Source organism: Theropithecus gelada, chromosome 10 (assembly GCF_003255815.1).
Source record: "Theropithecus gelada isolate Dixy chromosome 10, Tgel_1.0, whole genome shotgun sequence".
NCBI lineage: Eukaryota > Metazoa > Chordata > Mammalia > Primates > Cercopithecidae > Theropithecus > Theropithecus gelada.
In genome coordinates this window covers 67,683,737-67,699,075 of record NC_037678.1, presented here as the reverse complement: position 1 = coordinate 67,699,075, position 15,339 = coordinate 67,683,737, and the positions used below count along the sequence as shown (strand labels likewise).

The 15,339-nt window shown below is 54.5% G+C and overlaps 2 protein-coding genes across 5 annotated transcripts in view; one reads left to right on the top strand and one right to left on the bottom strand.

The window, feature by feature from the left end:
- Positions 1-1,716, top strand: part of MYH7B (myosin heavy chain 7B) — a 45,969-nt gene extending 44,253 nt beyond the window's left edge. Inside the window, exons 40-45 of the mRNA XM_025400170.1 lie at positions 54-179; positions 271-441; positions 528-632; positions 714-809; positions 1,232-1,369; positions 1,461-1,716. Of these exons, the coding sequence (XP_025255955.1) occupies positions 54-179; positions 271-441; positions 528-632; positions 714-809; positions 1,232-1,369; positions 1,461-1,472 (648 nt within the window). The 3' untranslated portion in view covers positions 1,473-1,716. The remainder of the gene's footprint in view (positions 1-53; positions 180-270; positions 442-527; positions 633-713; positions 810-1,231; positions 1,370-1,460) is intronic.
- TRPC4AP (transient receptor potential cation channel subfamily C member 4 associated protein) overlaps positions 1,688-15,339 on the bottom strand; it is an 88,075-nt gene continuing 74,423 nt past the window's right edge. For all 4 annotated transcript variants that reach the window (XM_025400171.1, XM_025400172.1, XM_025400175.1 and 1 more), the window contains 9 exons: positions 12,519-12,577; positions 9,733-9,834; positions 8,194-8,277; positions 7,088-7,178; positions 5,987-6,127; positions 4,929-5,037; positions 3,703-3,815; positions 2,674-2,880; positions 1,688-2,546 (listed from right to left, as the gene is read on the bottom strand). In XM_025400171.1, the coding sequence (XP_025255956.1) occupies positions 2,409-2,546; positions 2,674-2,880; positions 3,703-3,815; positions 4,929-5,037; positions 5,987-6,127; positions 7,088-7,178; positions 8,194-8,277; positions 9,733-9,834; positions 12,519-12,577 (1,044 nt within the window). In that variant the 3' untranslated portion in view covers positions 1,688-2,408. The remainder of the gene's footprint in view (positions 2,547-2,673; positions 2,881-3,702; positions 3,816-4,928; positions 5,038-5,986; positions 6,128-7,087; positions 7,179-8,193; positions 8,278-9,732; positions 9,835-12,518; positions 12,578-15,339) is intronic.

Sequence of the window (15,339 nt, the reverse complement as noted above, 5' to 3'; positions counted from 1 at the left end):
GACAGAGCAGGTGCAGGCCTGTTGGCTGGCTCTGAGACTCTGCTTCCCCTCAGAACACAGGCCTCCTGAACCAAAAGAAGAAGCTGGAGGCAGACTTGGCCCAGCTGAGCGGGGAGGTGGAGGAGGCTGCACAGGAGAGGCGGGAGGCTGAGGAGAAGGCCAAAAAGGCCATCACTGATGTGAGGCTGGGCAAGGGCTGTGGGAAGCCTGGGACAATGCAGAGGGACTTCCCTGAGGCGGGGCACCTGACCAGCCCCTTCTCCCCCAAAGGCAGCCATGATGGCCGAGGAGCTGAAGAAGGAGCAGGACACAAGCGCACACCTGGAGCGGATGAAGAAGACACTGGAGCAGACGGTGCGCGAGCTCCAGGCCCGCCTTGAGGAGGCGGAACAGGCCGCCCTCCGTGGCGGGAAGAAGCAGGTGCAGAAGCTGGAGGCCAAGGTGTGTGCGGCGCCTCTAGTCCTTGGCCCAGGCAGGGTGGGTGACCCAGGGGTGGGCTGGGCAACAGGCGGTACCCCTGCCTGCAGGTACGGGAGCTGGAGGCCGAGCTTGACGCAGAGCAGAAGAAGCACGCCGAGGCCCTTAAGGGCGTGCGTAAGCATGAGCGCCGCGTCAAGGAGCTCGCATACCAGGTGGGTAACCGGGTCTCCCCGGGGAGTGGCCCTGGAGCTGGCCCAGCCCAAGCAAGCCCTGAGTCCCCCTTGCCTGCCCAGGCCGAGGAGGACAGGAAGAACCTGGCTCGCATGCAGGACCTGGTGGACAAGCTGCAGAGCAAGGTCAAGAGCTACAAGCGCCAGTTTGAGGAGGCGGTGAGTGTGCTGGGGCCTGGATACCTGGACCCGGCACCCCAGCTCTGCCCCAGGGTCTGTGGCCAGGTGAGGCATCAGCAGCAGCTCCACCCTCCCGGCTCAGTGACCCAGAAGGAAGAGAGAAGCTTCTAACATCTCTGGGGAGATAGACCTAGCTCTGTCTCACAGAACAGACCCCACGTGCTTTCCCCTGGCCAAGGCTGGAGTTGCCTCTGAGGGGCGGGGCAGGCACAGAGGTACATCATGAAGTTGGTACGTCTCAACTTCCTTATTCCCACTGTGGTATTAGTGAGGATAGACAATGGCAGTAGGAACAAAGTTGAGGACCAGGAGGAGCCAGCTGCTTTACTGGGGATGGGGCAGGGACCAGAATAAGCATCTCAGTCACCGAAGAGGAACCAAGGCCGTGTGTGTGCCCCCAGGAGCAGCAGGCCAACACCAACCTGGCCAAGTATCGCAAGGCCCAGCACGAGCTGGATGACGCGGAGGAGCGGGCAGACATGGCGGAAACCCAGGCCAACAAGCTGCGGGCACGGACCCGGGATGCCCTGGGTCCCAAGGTGAGGAGTGGTGGGGGCATTGTTCTCTGTACAGGGGGAGTGTGAGGGATGACAGGTAGTACTGCTCATTCAGCTATCCCTTTCTCCTCAGCACAAGGAGTGAAGGCCCGAGCCGCTGGGCTCTCAAGAGGAATGTCTGCGGTTGTGCCTCTGGCTGAGACCACCTGCCCCAATCCTGCCATCTCTGCATCCCCCATGCTGCCTTCAGCCTTCCCCGGGCCCTGAATAAACACCACAGCCAGTTTCCTTCTCACATTCTTTGGGGTTCAGGAGAGGAAAACACAGCCCTAGGGACAAAAGCCAGGTCCACAGCAATCATTTAAAATAAAGTTATTTAATAGTCTCCATTTAATTGGTTTATTTGCTGTTAATAAATTGGCAACACAAGGAAGGGCCCCGTGTCCAGGCTCAGGCAGGAGCGGCTGCCCCGGGCAGAGGCAGGCACAGCTGCCCCGTGCCACAAGGGATGGAGGGAAAGCTCCCCCCCCCACCTTCTGGGAGAACCCCCTGGGATGAACACAGTGGCCAATGAGCAAACAGAACCAGAGGAGCTAAAGGAAAATGAGGCAGAGGGGCAGGCTTGGGGGAAGGCAGCATTCTCTGGTACCCACCACCCCTGCCCAGGGCTCAGAAGCCTTTGCCTGGGTCCAAAGGCCAGGGACAAGGGAGGCTTGGCTCACAGATGGGGGGGTCACCCATGTCTTCCTCCCTACCCCGGGATTGATGGCCAAGAAGCCGGCAGGAGCTCACACAGAGCTAATGCTAAAAGTCCTCTTACCTCTGGGTGGGCCTGGGCCCCAGGGTTCTGAAGTTGAAAGGGGGGCATGGTACCCTGTCCTCATTATGGGGACTGAGGCTCTCCAATGACCTAGGGCCCTCAGACCCAGGGGGACCAAGGGCTTCTAGGACTTCCCTCCCACCAAGCCTGCATCCAAAGACCTGGGGCAGGCAGGGAGAAACGGGAACAGGGCAGGGCGTGTGGCATCATACCCACGCTCACCCACACTGGCCCAGCAGCCTCCCGAGGCCTGGCCCAAGGTCACTCCTCAGTGAAGTCCCTGTCTATGTCCATGTAGGGCTCCTCAATGTAGCTAACGAGGGCAGAGGGTGACTGCCGGTCCGGGTTCAACAGGATGGACACTGTCTCCTTCCAGTATGAGAAGCTGATGCAGGAGCTCTGGGCAAAGAGGGAGGGGCTGGGGGGCGCCTGGAGGACCCAGGTCAAGCCCAGCACCGGGACACCCCTCTGAGAGGCCCTGGGTCTGCTGCCCACCCATCACCCCCTCGAGGGGTGGGGCACTCACGTTCTCTAGGCAGGTGCTGTCCTTGTCCTTGTGCAGGTAGTGCTGCTGCCAGAAGCGCAGCAGGTTGTGGAAGTTGTTGAGCAGGAAGCCGGGGTACTTCTTGCTGTGCTCCATCCGCTGCAGCAGCCGCAGGTACAGGGGCAGCCGCTCTTTCCGTCGGGCCAGCATCAGGATCACCAGGCTGGTGTTGAGGCAGCTGACATTCTCCTGCAAGGCCACAGGCCCACCGGGTCAGGGGCTGGTGGGAGTCCCAGTGGCCCCTGGTGAACCTGGGCAACCATCAGGCAGGCAGGAGAGTGGCCCTAGGCCTCGGGCCACCCATGGAGCTCTCCCTGCACAAACGTGAAATAGGACTAGGGGAAGGGGGCCCCCAGCAGCCCCAGTCTCCTCACTGAGCACCTTCCTGCTCCCCACACCCACTTCCCACCCCACCTGAGGGCAACAACATCTGTCCCTCTCCAGACCTCGGCTCAGGCATCACTCCTTCCGGAAGGTCCATCCCAGGCAGGGCTGGGTGCGTGTGCTGGCGCGGCTGAAGTGCCTGTCAGCACTAGCCTGTGCACCTTGGAGGGGCAAGAGTTCTGCCCCACTCACCATGCACTCCCACCTGGCGCCTCACCTCAGAACAGAACCAAAGACCACCTCTGAGAGGTGCTAAGACCACCCCCACTTTAGAAAAGAGGTGCATGAGGCTCAGAGAAGGGAAGGCTGCATGACTTCAGTGAGGGAGTTGGGCAGCCTCAGGTCCGATTCCGAAGCCCAGCAGGGCAGAAGGTGTGAGGGACGTGGACATGGGGGAGGCGGGAAGAGCGCTGGCCTTCGAGTCAGCCTGTGACCTGAGGGGACTTGCGAACCCTCCTTAGGCCCTGTCTGTACAATGGGGTACTGATTCCTCCTGAGCACAGTCCTCAGAAGAGCTGGGTCTCCAGAGACGCACTTCTGGAGTCGGGGACAGAAATCTGGGCTCCAGGACAAAGGAACTGGTTTCCAATCGACCTTCCCTGCTGTGTGTTTGCCGGGGCCTCTCACCTGGGTCAGCGTCTGCACGTGGATGATGTTGATGAGTCGGAAGAGGAAGGACATCTGTGTGGGTACCTGGGATATGTAGGCAAGCAGGCGGCACTCAGACAGGACCTCGGCAACTGTGGAGGGAGGCGGGGGTGCAGCAGGTCAGGCTTAGGCCCAGTGGCTTGGTCGCCCAGGCCTCTAGTGGAACCCCGTTTGAGTCCTGACTCTGAAGCTGGGGGCTCATCATCAAAACAGCTTCGACGAAAGCTGACTGCAGCAAGAAGAGGAACCTCCAGCTGTCCTGCCAGCAGGCAAAGCCGTGTTCTCAGAGCGCCCAGAAGCACCCCACCTCATCCTCCAGAACCAAGCTCAGGGCAGCTCTCCCTCAGCCCTCCCTAGCCTGGCTCCAGACCCCTGCCCTCCATATCACACACAGGAAAGTTTCCGCCACAGGAAGATGGATCCATGATGCTGCATTAAGAAAACCAATGCAAAAGTTCAAATCCTCCTGCAGAGCTCCCAGCGCAACTGGTTTTCCACACCAGCTCTCAGGTGAGTCCGGCCCAGACTGAGACCACAAGGCACAGGTTCTGCTCCGTCCTCTAGTGTCGGAGCAACTGCTTCCCGCACAATTGGGAGGCGGGGCAATAGCTGAAGGTACCAAAATCTGGGTGGCTGTTCCCCTGAAACAGACCCTCTGGAGCAGAAAAAGGAGGCAAACGGCTAAATTACCAACTACCAGGATACTTCTTGCTATCAATGACAGTGACCTAGACAAGGAACAAATGCCTGACTTTTTGGGGGGTGGGGGGGGTCACAAACCCTCAAGAGAATCTGCTGGATGCCACAGGCCCTCTCCTAGGAAAAAAAGGAAATGCGTGCACATACGCATGAAGTGCGTTAGCAAGTCCAGGAGGGTTCAGATGCCTGCTGCACCACAGGGCACCTGTAATTCCACGCACAGCACACTGGGGACGAGGGGGCCAACTCATCGTGCCAGGCAATACCAGTCCAAAAGGTCTTTTTCTGTTTTTTGCATCTTGCTAACAACAATGGATTTTCACCTTGTTAAAGTGTTGAACAAGGCAGCAAAGTGAATTGCCCTGGGAGCCGCCACCTCGAAGCCAGCCACGTGGGTGTCTGGTGCAGCTCCCTCAGTCATTCTTGTCTCCCTGCTGGAGACAGGGTGTCTGATGCCAGCGTTCTCACCCTGCATGACTCGCCTTGACAGCCTGCCTTTCATGTACCTTTCATATCCACCTGGTTTTCAAATCGGTCCAGGGACAGAGTGACACAGCGCACCAGCATGTTGGAGTCCACCAGGGAGCTGTTGATCTGCTTCAGGAACACCTGGAACTGCATAGAAACTAAGCTCACAGCAGGCAGTGGGCTGCTGGCCAGGGATGGCCATGGCCCGGGGGGACAGTCACTACAAGGGGCATCAGCGACCTCCACCAGCCCCACTGCTTCAGATAGGAAGACAGAGGCTCAGATAAGCTGAGGGACCTCCCCTCACGACCCAGGTACTAAGAGGCACCCCCTGGAGTTCAGCACAGATCCGACACTTTATCCAGTGGTTTTACACTCAAGGGTGCTGGATTCCTCTAATTTTTACTTCTAATTTTACTTCAGCTAGCCTCGGCTGGGTTTCTGTCACACACACCTGGTGAGCCTAACACACCAGGCCCAGTCCCTCCCTACAGTAGCTCCCACTGTGGCACCCACCATGCTGCATCACAGCAGGTGCACAAGCCGCCCATTCCCACTCTCACTCCCTACCCACAAGTAGCCCCGGTTTTCATCCCTGCATTCCCAGGGGCTAGCACAGAGCCAGGCAGAGCAGGTTCTGATGAATGTTTGCCAAAGACTGCCCAGACTCTCCTGTCATCTCTCATTTAAAACCTGTGCCTAGGCTGGGCGCGGTGGCTCAAGCCTGTAATCCCAGCACTTTGGGAGGCCGAGACGGGCGGATCACGAGGTCAGGAGATCAAGACCATCCTGGCTAACATGGTGAAACCCCGTCTCCACTAAAAAATACAAAAAACTAGCCGGGCGAGGTGGCGGACACCTGGAGTCCCAGCTACTCCCGAGGCTGAGGCAGGAGAATGGCGTGAACCTGGGAGGTGGAGCTTGCAGTGAGCTGAGATCCGGCCATGGCACTCCAGCCTGGGCGACAGAGCGAGACTCTGTCTCAAAAATAAATAAATAAATAAATAAAACCTGTGCCTAAAGACTGGCAGAGCAGGACTACAAGGGAACTGCTGGACAACCTAGCACACTCTGCAGAGCCCGAGGTTAACTTTACCTTTGCATCGGTGTTGATGTATTTATTGAATCTCTTGAATGCATCAACGTTGAACTTCATCAGCTCCCCCAGGAGGTCAAAGTAACTCTGGAGCACATCCCTTGACTTGCACTCGCTGTCCACAATGCAGTAGAGGATGTGCTGGGTGAGGAGGGACAGGGTGAAGGTGTGAACGTGGCTACGCCCACCAGGGCCTGGAATGGAGCTCAGACCATGCATTGGCTTCGAGCAAGCATCCTGGGGATGGAACCTGCAACCCTGTCTAGATTCTTGTCTGAGAACGCTGGTGGCTCCAAGGACAGGACCAGGCCTGACAGACCTCACCAGGAGGCAGAACAGACTGAGAATGTAGCACAATCTCTCCCCTGCCCAGGGTGTACAGCTGAAGCCTGTGACCTGCACTGTGGTCACCAAGATGGCCGGGGCGCTCAGCTCCTAGGTGAGGGGAGCTGTCATCACCAGGTCTAAAACATGGCCACTGCCTAGGCACTGAGGTCATTCAAGTAAATGAAGGACAGAACTGAAAAGCAAAGGACACACTTTGACCCCACGGCTCGTCTTTGTGTTTATGAGCAAAATTGTTTAAAGTTTACACCAAAATATTGAGTTTTCATCAAGAGAATAAAGCCAATTTACTCCTTTATAAAGTTTTCTACATTTTCTTGGAGTTACATTGATTTGGTCAGTTCTTTTCCACATGGATTTTATAATTCAGGGGTCAGTTTCTTGTCCATATCAAAAAATTTGAAATACCAATTATAACTGTGGCTATTCTGCTCTGTTTTACTTTTTCTGAAGACCATTATTCAATAAAGGAAAATTAACTTTTAGTATCAAAGTATCTTCACGGTCAAAATGCCTTGCTAACTAAACTCTCACCCTCCTGCATGGCCTGGCCACCCCCTAAATCTGTCACCCCTTAAGCACCCATGGGGAACCCACAGTTGGAAACCCAGGGCAAAAACTAGGGCAACGTGCACTGGCATTCAGAAGTCATGATATCTGGTCGGCTCCTGATGAACTGTTTGGGGCTCGGTACAGGACACAATGCGTGGGCTGGGCGGGGATGGAACCCAAGACAGTGGCTGCTCCAGACCATACCTCCAGGAGGCCTCGCTTCAGCAGGAACATCTGGTCTGCATAGGAGGTGGTCCCTCGGAGGAAACTCTCCACAGCCCGAGCTTGCCAAAACCTGCGACCCAAATATTGGCTCAGGTGGCTAAGGCTGCCCTCTTCTGGCCCGTGTTCAATTCTCCAAGGGGTTGGGAGATGTCTGTTCCCTTTTCATGTACTCAGCATTTACTGAACATCTACCAAGCATCAGGCTTCATCCTGGGCTTGGGGACACAGCAGTGCCCCCATCCTCACAGAGAGCCAGCTCAGTGCAGAACTCTTCTAGCTGGGTCTGTCTGGAAGGGGCTGTTTCACAAAGAAGGTGACATCTGGGATCGAAGGGCTGGCTCCTGCGAGTCCCCCTTGAAACATACTCTAGGCTTTGCCCTTTCACAAGAATGGGAGGACGTGCAATTGAGGGGCCAGGAATGGGTGTGGGAAGCTGACGAACACGTGCAGACAGGCCGCTAGGCTCACAGACGACAGGCTGGCCTAGGGAAGTAGTGGCTTATGCTGACTGAGGGACCCAGAGGCACAGCGGGGATCCATGACAGGGAGTCTGGACAAGGCACTGAAGCGACAAAGGCCCATGTGGGCATGAAGCCTCCTGACAGCTCATGCCCGGCCCTGATGGAACTCTACCTGTCCACTGACTTCAAGACTCATCTCAGATGTGTCTAAGGACCTCAGAGAAGGTCTTCCTCTACTCACCCAGCCCCCAGCCCTAGCAGCAGGAGGCTCTCCTTTGCTCCTACAGCTGCCGGGCAACTGGCTCCATTCCTTTCCATGCTGCATTGAAACAGCTCAGCTCTAGGGAATTCATGGCAGGGCCCGTATCCTAGTTCTCTCCCACCCATGCGGCACCAGCCCAGAGCAGGTGCTTGGTGAATGCTCGGTCACCGTGGGTTGCAGAAGAAGGTTCCACATACCTGCCAAGTCAACACTAGGCAAGATGGCAGTCAAACCACCTCTCCCCAACAGTAACTGTGCTTCAGGCATGGATGCTGGTGACTAAAGGAGGTATTTCTAACCTCCTGCGGAACACCTGGCTCTGCAGCCCCACAGAATTGGCAGGTACTTGTCCCCAGACCCACCTGAAAGACGACTCTGCTGGCTCCTTCTTCATGACCTGCAGCAGACGAGTTAACAAGCCCCTCTTCCCATCACACACCAAACTCCTGAAATAGAAGAGAGACACTGGTGACCGATCTGAGAGGCTGACGGGGGCCCTGGGGATGGGTCGCTCTGCTGGTTTAGGCAGTGAAAAACCATGGGGACATTTCCAAGTCTGCAGGATGCCTTCCTGCTCCAACCGGGGCCAGAGCCCCGGAGACCCCTGCAGTCACAGAATTAACCCGCCAAGTGCATTCCCACCACATCGCAGGCCAGCTTACCTTCCCAGGCCAGAAACATCCAGAATCAGACATGGCTTAGAACTGCCAGAGAAGAGCTGTTTATACCAAAAGTGTATTGACACAGGCACGCCAGTCTGCCAGATGCGGAAAGACTGTGCGAACAGGGTGGGGCCCAGCGTACTCCTGGCCTGAGGTTCGCTTCCAGCTGGCCTTGGGCAAGTACCCACAACCCCAAGCCTCAGCTTCCCAGTCTATGAAGCAAAGGCAGGAGATGAGGAAATGACTCAGGCCCCATCATGGGGGAAGGAAGATGGCCAAGCATGCGGGGTCCAGGCCCTTCCAACAGAGCAGCTCTCCTGTGATCCACTCCACACATCAGGGCAGGACGGGGTACAATTTTATTTGAATGAAGAGTTCTGCTTGCTGCCTTAGGAAAAAAAGGTTGGGAGGCCAGGAATGGTGGCTCACACCTGTAATTCCAGGACTTAGGGAGGCTCACTTGAGGCCAGAAGTTCAAGGCCAGCCTGGGCAACACAGTGAGATCCCATCTCTACAAAAAAAAGTACAAACACTAGCTGGGCATGGTGGCGCACACCTGTAGTCCCAGCTACTTGGGAGGCTGAGGCAGGAGAATCACTTGAGCCCAGAAGTTTGTGGCTGCAGTGAGCTATGATCACACCACTGCTCTGCAGCCTGAGGGAAAGAACAAGACCCTGTGTCGAAAAAACAACAATAACAACAACAACAACAAAAACCAACAAAAAAAGGTTGGGAAATTACAGTTCTTGCTGGATAAAGTCCACTGCATTCTGACGCCTGTGAGACTAGCTCCCCATTGCCTGGCTCCAGGTGAGGCAAACCTAACCCAGGTAATGCAGCTTAACATGTGGCAGCAGGTAAGATGCTTCTGTCTGTCCTGCTTGGCTGCAGATGCCAACAGGCAAGAAAGGAGCACATAAGCAAAGGGGCTGAATGCACGAGGCAAGGGGGCCAGTGCGGAGCGCACAAGACTTTTGGCAGGTGACCTCTCTGAGGCTCTGCCCCCTCATCTGTAAAGTGCAGGTATGGATGGGGCTTCCCTCCTAGGGCTGCTGTGAGGCTCCGATGAGAAAATGCAGGTGACAGGAATACAGTGCCTGGCACAGAGGAGCCCTCAGGACACTGTAGCTACATGTGAGAGAGGACACGCATGCATACCTGGGTGTGCTCACCAGTGAGCCCCCCAGGAAGGCGAGCAGCCGGGATGGGCTGAGGGAAACGCTGCACCCCTGCACTCACCTGTCGGTGTTGAGCACAGCTTCCACCTCAGGGATGTTGGCCTTGAGAGAGATGGCACTGAGTTCGTTCAGCTCCTGGTTGTTGAGTAACAGGTACTTGTTCCTGAAACAAAATGGGTTGGAGGAGGTAAAGGACAGGAACTGGGGCTGCTGGGTCTGCACCGGGCTACTGCAGGGAGTCTCCTGCCCACTTCCTGCGGAGAGAATCTGAGAAGCCACCAGGCACTTTCCTCCAGCACCTCTCACTCCAGCCAGCACTCGCAGGAGGGAACTCTGGGCTCTCAGGCAGTGGAATCTTTCCCTGGCCCCACCCCCAACCCCCAACCCCTGCTTGCCACATTCACTGACAAGGCCCCTTCCCTCAGCAGCTCCGGGCCTTTCTCTTTGCCTACACTTTCACTTGTTTCCTCAAAGGCACCAGCACCTCAACATGTCCAATCACACTCAAGCCTGGCCCTGCTGCAGCAGTCCCACCAACCACCACAGTCAGACATCACAGAGGCCTGGTCAACTGTGACACTTCCCCCTGCTTGCCATCCAGGCCTGTCACTGCTCCCTGCGCTCCCAGGACACCAGCTCCCTAAAAGGTATCCCACAGGAACTGAGTCATCAGACAGCACCAAAAGTGATCTTCAGAATCAGGACTCTGATCCTGTCACTCCTGGTGAAAATACTTCCACAGCCTCCCACTGCATTTAGAACAGACATTTTCTGACTTAGGAGGGGGTTATGCCCCTGATAAACCCATCGTATTTGAAAATACTGTAAGGTGAAAACATACTGAGGCTGGACGTGGTGGCTCACGCCTGTAATCCCAGCACTCTGGAAGGTCGAGGAGGGCAGATCACAAGGTCAGGAGTTCTAGACCAGCCTGGTCAACATGGGGAAACCCCGTCTCTACTAAAAATACAAAAAATTAGCTGGGTGTGGTGGCGCACGCCTATAATCCCAGCTGCTCAGGAGGCTGAGCTAGGAGAATCGCTTGAAACCAGAAGGTGGAGGTTGTAGTGAGCCAAGATCACACCACTGAACTCCAGCCTGGGCAACAGAGCAAGATTCCATCTTGAAAAAAAGAAAAAAACAAAACAAAACACATTTAATGTATCTAACCTACTGAACCTCCTAGCTTAGCCCAGCCTACCTGGAATGTGCTCAGAACACTGACTTCAGCCTACAGTTGGCCATAAACACTGGCAACATGGCGGGCACAGCACAGAGTACTGGTTGTCTACCTTGGTGACCGCATAGCTGGTCATCATTTTTCTTGAAATACATTTGCACTGCAGCTGCAGCTCAGTGCCCAGCATTGCAAGAGTACCGAACTATTTATCATGAGCGCAGGAAAAGATCAAAATTCAAAATTCGACTTCTGCACCATTGTACAGTTGAAAAATTCTAAGTGATGGACCATCTGTATATAAAATCCAGGCCTGTGACTGTGACCCACAAGGCCCTGTGCAGCCAGCCCAGAGCCAAGCCCACATCACTCCCATCAGCTGGCCACAATGGTCTTCCCTCGTTCAGGGGCTTCTGGCTAGAACACTCACTCTCTCACGTGCCTGTTCACTCAATTCACTACAAGCCGACCCTTCAGGTCTTGGCTGACAAGCCACTTCGGCAAGGGAGAGCTCCTGAGCATCCTCTGGCCAGTTCTGTACCCTGTCAAATGTCCTCTCACAGACCCGTTCCTCTCTTCCTGAATACCATCTCCACTCATCACTAATGCTCAATGGTGGAATCCTCGGATGAACAACTGTCTGTTTTCAGACTCTGCCCTTCGTGAGAGCAGAGGCCATGGCTGTTTGCATTTCGTCCTGATATCCCACAGAGTACTCAGATTGAAGAGTCCGATGAAAGCCGGAGACTCACTTCCTCAGGGAAAACAGCGCAGTTCCATAACATACGTGGTGCCATTTTCAGAAGGTTAACATGCTTCCTGGAGCCCTTCTATGGCTTTCAGCCAGAAAATCTATCAAAGAGGACGGGTGCATATGACGGAGGTGCCCTGGGGCCACAGCTGTCTCCAGGCATGTTCTGTTAGCTCAAATGCAAGGTTTTTAAAAAATTTAAACCAACATTTAAAATCAGGACCTTTCACATAAATCTTAATTTCTGGCTTTCCTTGGCCGAAAAAATCAGAAGTTATGCAACAGTGGGCCCAGTTTCCTGTGCACACGCAGCTGGCTGGAGCTAAGCTCACTGAAATTCTCGCTAAGGTCCCCACATCATCTCCCGAATGCCAAGGCCAAGGGTCAGCTGCTAGTCACCCCCTTCCTGCACTGTTTTCCTTACAGCAGAGAGTAATTTTCCTCGTACATTCTCCATCGAAGGTTAAACAATAAATGAGCACAGAATGTCTTTCAAGAAAAACGGGAGCACACCTCCTTGTGGAGGGAAGAATCCCCAGCTGCTCAGTAAGCAGCTGGCTTTGCCTGTCTGAGGTTCCTGCCGGCTCCTGGGAATAGCCACGCTGTCCACTCTCGCTTCAGAGGAGCAGTAGGTTGAGAGATCCATTGATTCCAAAGGTAATAAGGGGCCAACGACTTCCATACTCAGTTCCTGGGGTGGCTATGAGGGCTAGAAGCAAGCTCAGGGGCAGTGCCTGCCATAAGAAAGGCTGGATAGATGGCAGGTCCGACTGCAGTGTCACACCTGCTACCACTGAGGGGACAGCGGGCTTCCACCAGCTCTAGGGCCTCCTCTCGAGCCGAGGTCACGGACCAAAGAGACTGAGGCCTTCAAAAGACAGTCCAACAACTCTCCTTGCAGGGACACACTTGTACTTACTCGTGGTGGTCGCTGAAGCTCTGAAGAAGCCTCAAAAACTGTATCTTCAAGGTGATGTCCTGAAACACATGCACAGCCTCAATGTCAAGACCACAGTCACAAGTTCCAAAACAACACAAACAGACACCCTGGTGAGAGCCTGCTTCTCTGAGCCTCTGTCCTCATGCACCATGAGGACCTTTCTTTAGTTAGAAAACCATCTGTTCACTTCCACATCTGATCAACAGTGTAAGCTAATGTGGCCCCCTTCCTGCTAAAAACATGCCAGTACACTCAAAAAAAAAATAAGGTGGGGCATGGTGGCTCACACCTGTAATCACAACACTTTGGGAGGCCGAGGCGGGGACACCGCTTGAGGTCAGGAGCTTGAGACCAGCCTGGGCAACACGGCAAACCCTGCCTCTACTAAAAATACAAAAATTAGCCAGGCATGGTTGCTGCGCCTGTAATTCTGGCTACTCAGGAGGCTGAGGCAGGAGAATCACTTGAAGCTGGGAGGTAGAAGTTGCAGTGAGCCGAGATCACACCACTGACTGCACTCCAGCCTGGGTGATGGAGACTCTGTCCCAAAAACAAACAAACAAACAAAACGTGTGGGGAGGAGGGGGGGAAGTCCACAGGAATCAGAAATGAAGAAAGGACCGAGGAGTTTGGAGTCGTGAGCCAAGGAACTGATACTCAGTAGCTGAGGGCAGTGTGGAGCGGTGGCGACAAGACCTAGTCACACTAACGCTTGGGTTTTAATGCCCTGCAGGGACCAGACAGGGTCTCAGGTTCCTGTAAAGCCTGGGGAGCATGTACACTTGGCGAGAGAAGGGTTAGAAAGGCCTGACCCATCAGCCCAGGGAGCCTGGGTCTGCCAGGGTGCTGCTGGCGGGGGAAGGGAGCCCTCCCAAGAGCAGCAGAAACCCTGCGCTCACACGACTGGGGCAGCAGGGCCAAGACATGAAACATGAAAACTGCCCTGGGACAGCTACCTGACATATCTGGCAGACAAAAGCAAAAGTGCCCTGTAGAAATGCCTCCAGGGCTGAGGCTACACAGGTACCCATGGGGCAAACTAGCCCCACTGACCTCAAGTGATCCGTCTGCCTCGGCCTCTCAAAGTGCTGGGATTACGGGTGTGAGCCACCGCGCCCGGGAGCACGGTTCTATAAGCAGATGAAAATTACAATAGGATAAAACAGCAAATAAAAAAGCATGCTGCTAGCTCATGCAGTGGGCAGCCCCCTGCCTGGAGTGAAATGAGATCCCCATCACAGAGGTGTACAAGGGGAAGTTGGCTAGAGGGCCTCAGGCAGGAACTTTTTTTTTTTTTTGGTGAGACACAGTCTCACTCTGTTGCCCAGGCTGGAGTGCAATGGCGTGATCTCAGCTCAGGGCAACCTCTGCCTCCTGGGTTCAAGCAATTCTGGTGGCCTCTCCATAGACATTACAAAACACGAGGTAACACTCCACCCTGAGGTCTGAAGACTCAAACACAAGCATTAGTACCCCATGAGCAATCGAAAGAGACCTTAAGAAAGTATTTTAAAAATGATTAAAAACAGAATATGCAGCAGAAAAAAGATATTAACATCATGGCTAAGCAGTTTCCGAACTGAGCCAGACAGAACATCTAGAAATGCAAAATATATCTGCCTGAAATTAAAAACTCAAATGATAAAGCGGAAGACAGGTCACTGAGGGAAGTCCCCAGAGTGCAGTGAAGAGACCAGAGCCCCATGGCACCGGGCCCTGATGGCTGTGTGGTACTTTTAGGTCCCAGAGCACCTTCCTCCTCATGCTGGTCAGAAGGTTGTGAACTAGCCGGGGGGCCAATAGGGGAAAGAGTATTATCCTCCTTTGGCAAGAAAACAGAGGCTCAGAGATTCAGTGATACATTCAAGCTCTTACAAGTCTTCCAATGTCCTGTTCAGAGCTCTCTCAAGGGGACTGTGAGAAACACAAGGTAAAGGAGAGTCCTTGGGCTCAAAAAACCAAATCCCCCTTTTTTGGTATGAGACAGTGTCTTTGCTCTGTCACCCAGGCTGGAGTGCAGTGGCGTGATCCAAGCTCACTGCAACCTCCACCTCCCGAGTTCAAGCGATTCTCCCACCTCAGTCCCGAGTAGCAGGGATTACAGGTGCCCACCAACACGCCCGGTTAATTTTTGTATTTTTAGTAGAGACGGGGGTTTCACCATGTTGGCCAGGCTGGTCTCGAACTCCTGACCTCAAGTGATCTGCCCGTCTTGGCCTCCCAAAGTGCTGGGATTAAGGGTGTGAGCCACCGCGCCCGGGAGCACGGTTCTACAGGTGGATGAAAATTACAATAGGATAAAACAGCAAATAAGGAAAAGCATGCTGCTAGCTCATGCAGTGGGCAGCCCCCTGCCTGGAGTGAAATGAGATCCCCATCACAGAGGTGTACAAGGGGAAGTTGGCTAGAGGGCCTCAGGCAGGAACTCTTTTTTTTTTTTGAGACACAGTCTCACTCTGTTGCCCAGGCTGGAGTGCAATGGCGTGATCTCAGCTCAGTGCAACCTCCGCCTCCTGGGTTCAAGCAATTCTGGTGCCTCAGCCTCCCAAAGAGTTGTGATTACAGGCACCCAACACCATACTTGGCCAGGCCGGTAACTCTTGACCTCAAGTGATCTGCCCGCTCAGCCTCCCAAAGTGCTGGGATTACAGGCATGTGCACTGTGCCCGGCCTAGGAACATCTTAAAAGGGATTTCTGCATAGGCTGGGGTGGGGAGTGGGGTTCACTCAGATCCTACTCCAAGGTAGCTTCCAATTAGGGGACTATAAAATACAATTTTAGTCTCTGCTCTACTCCCAA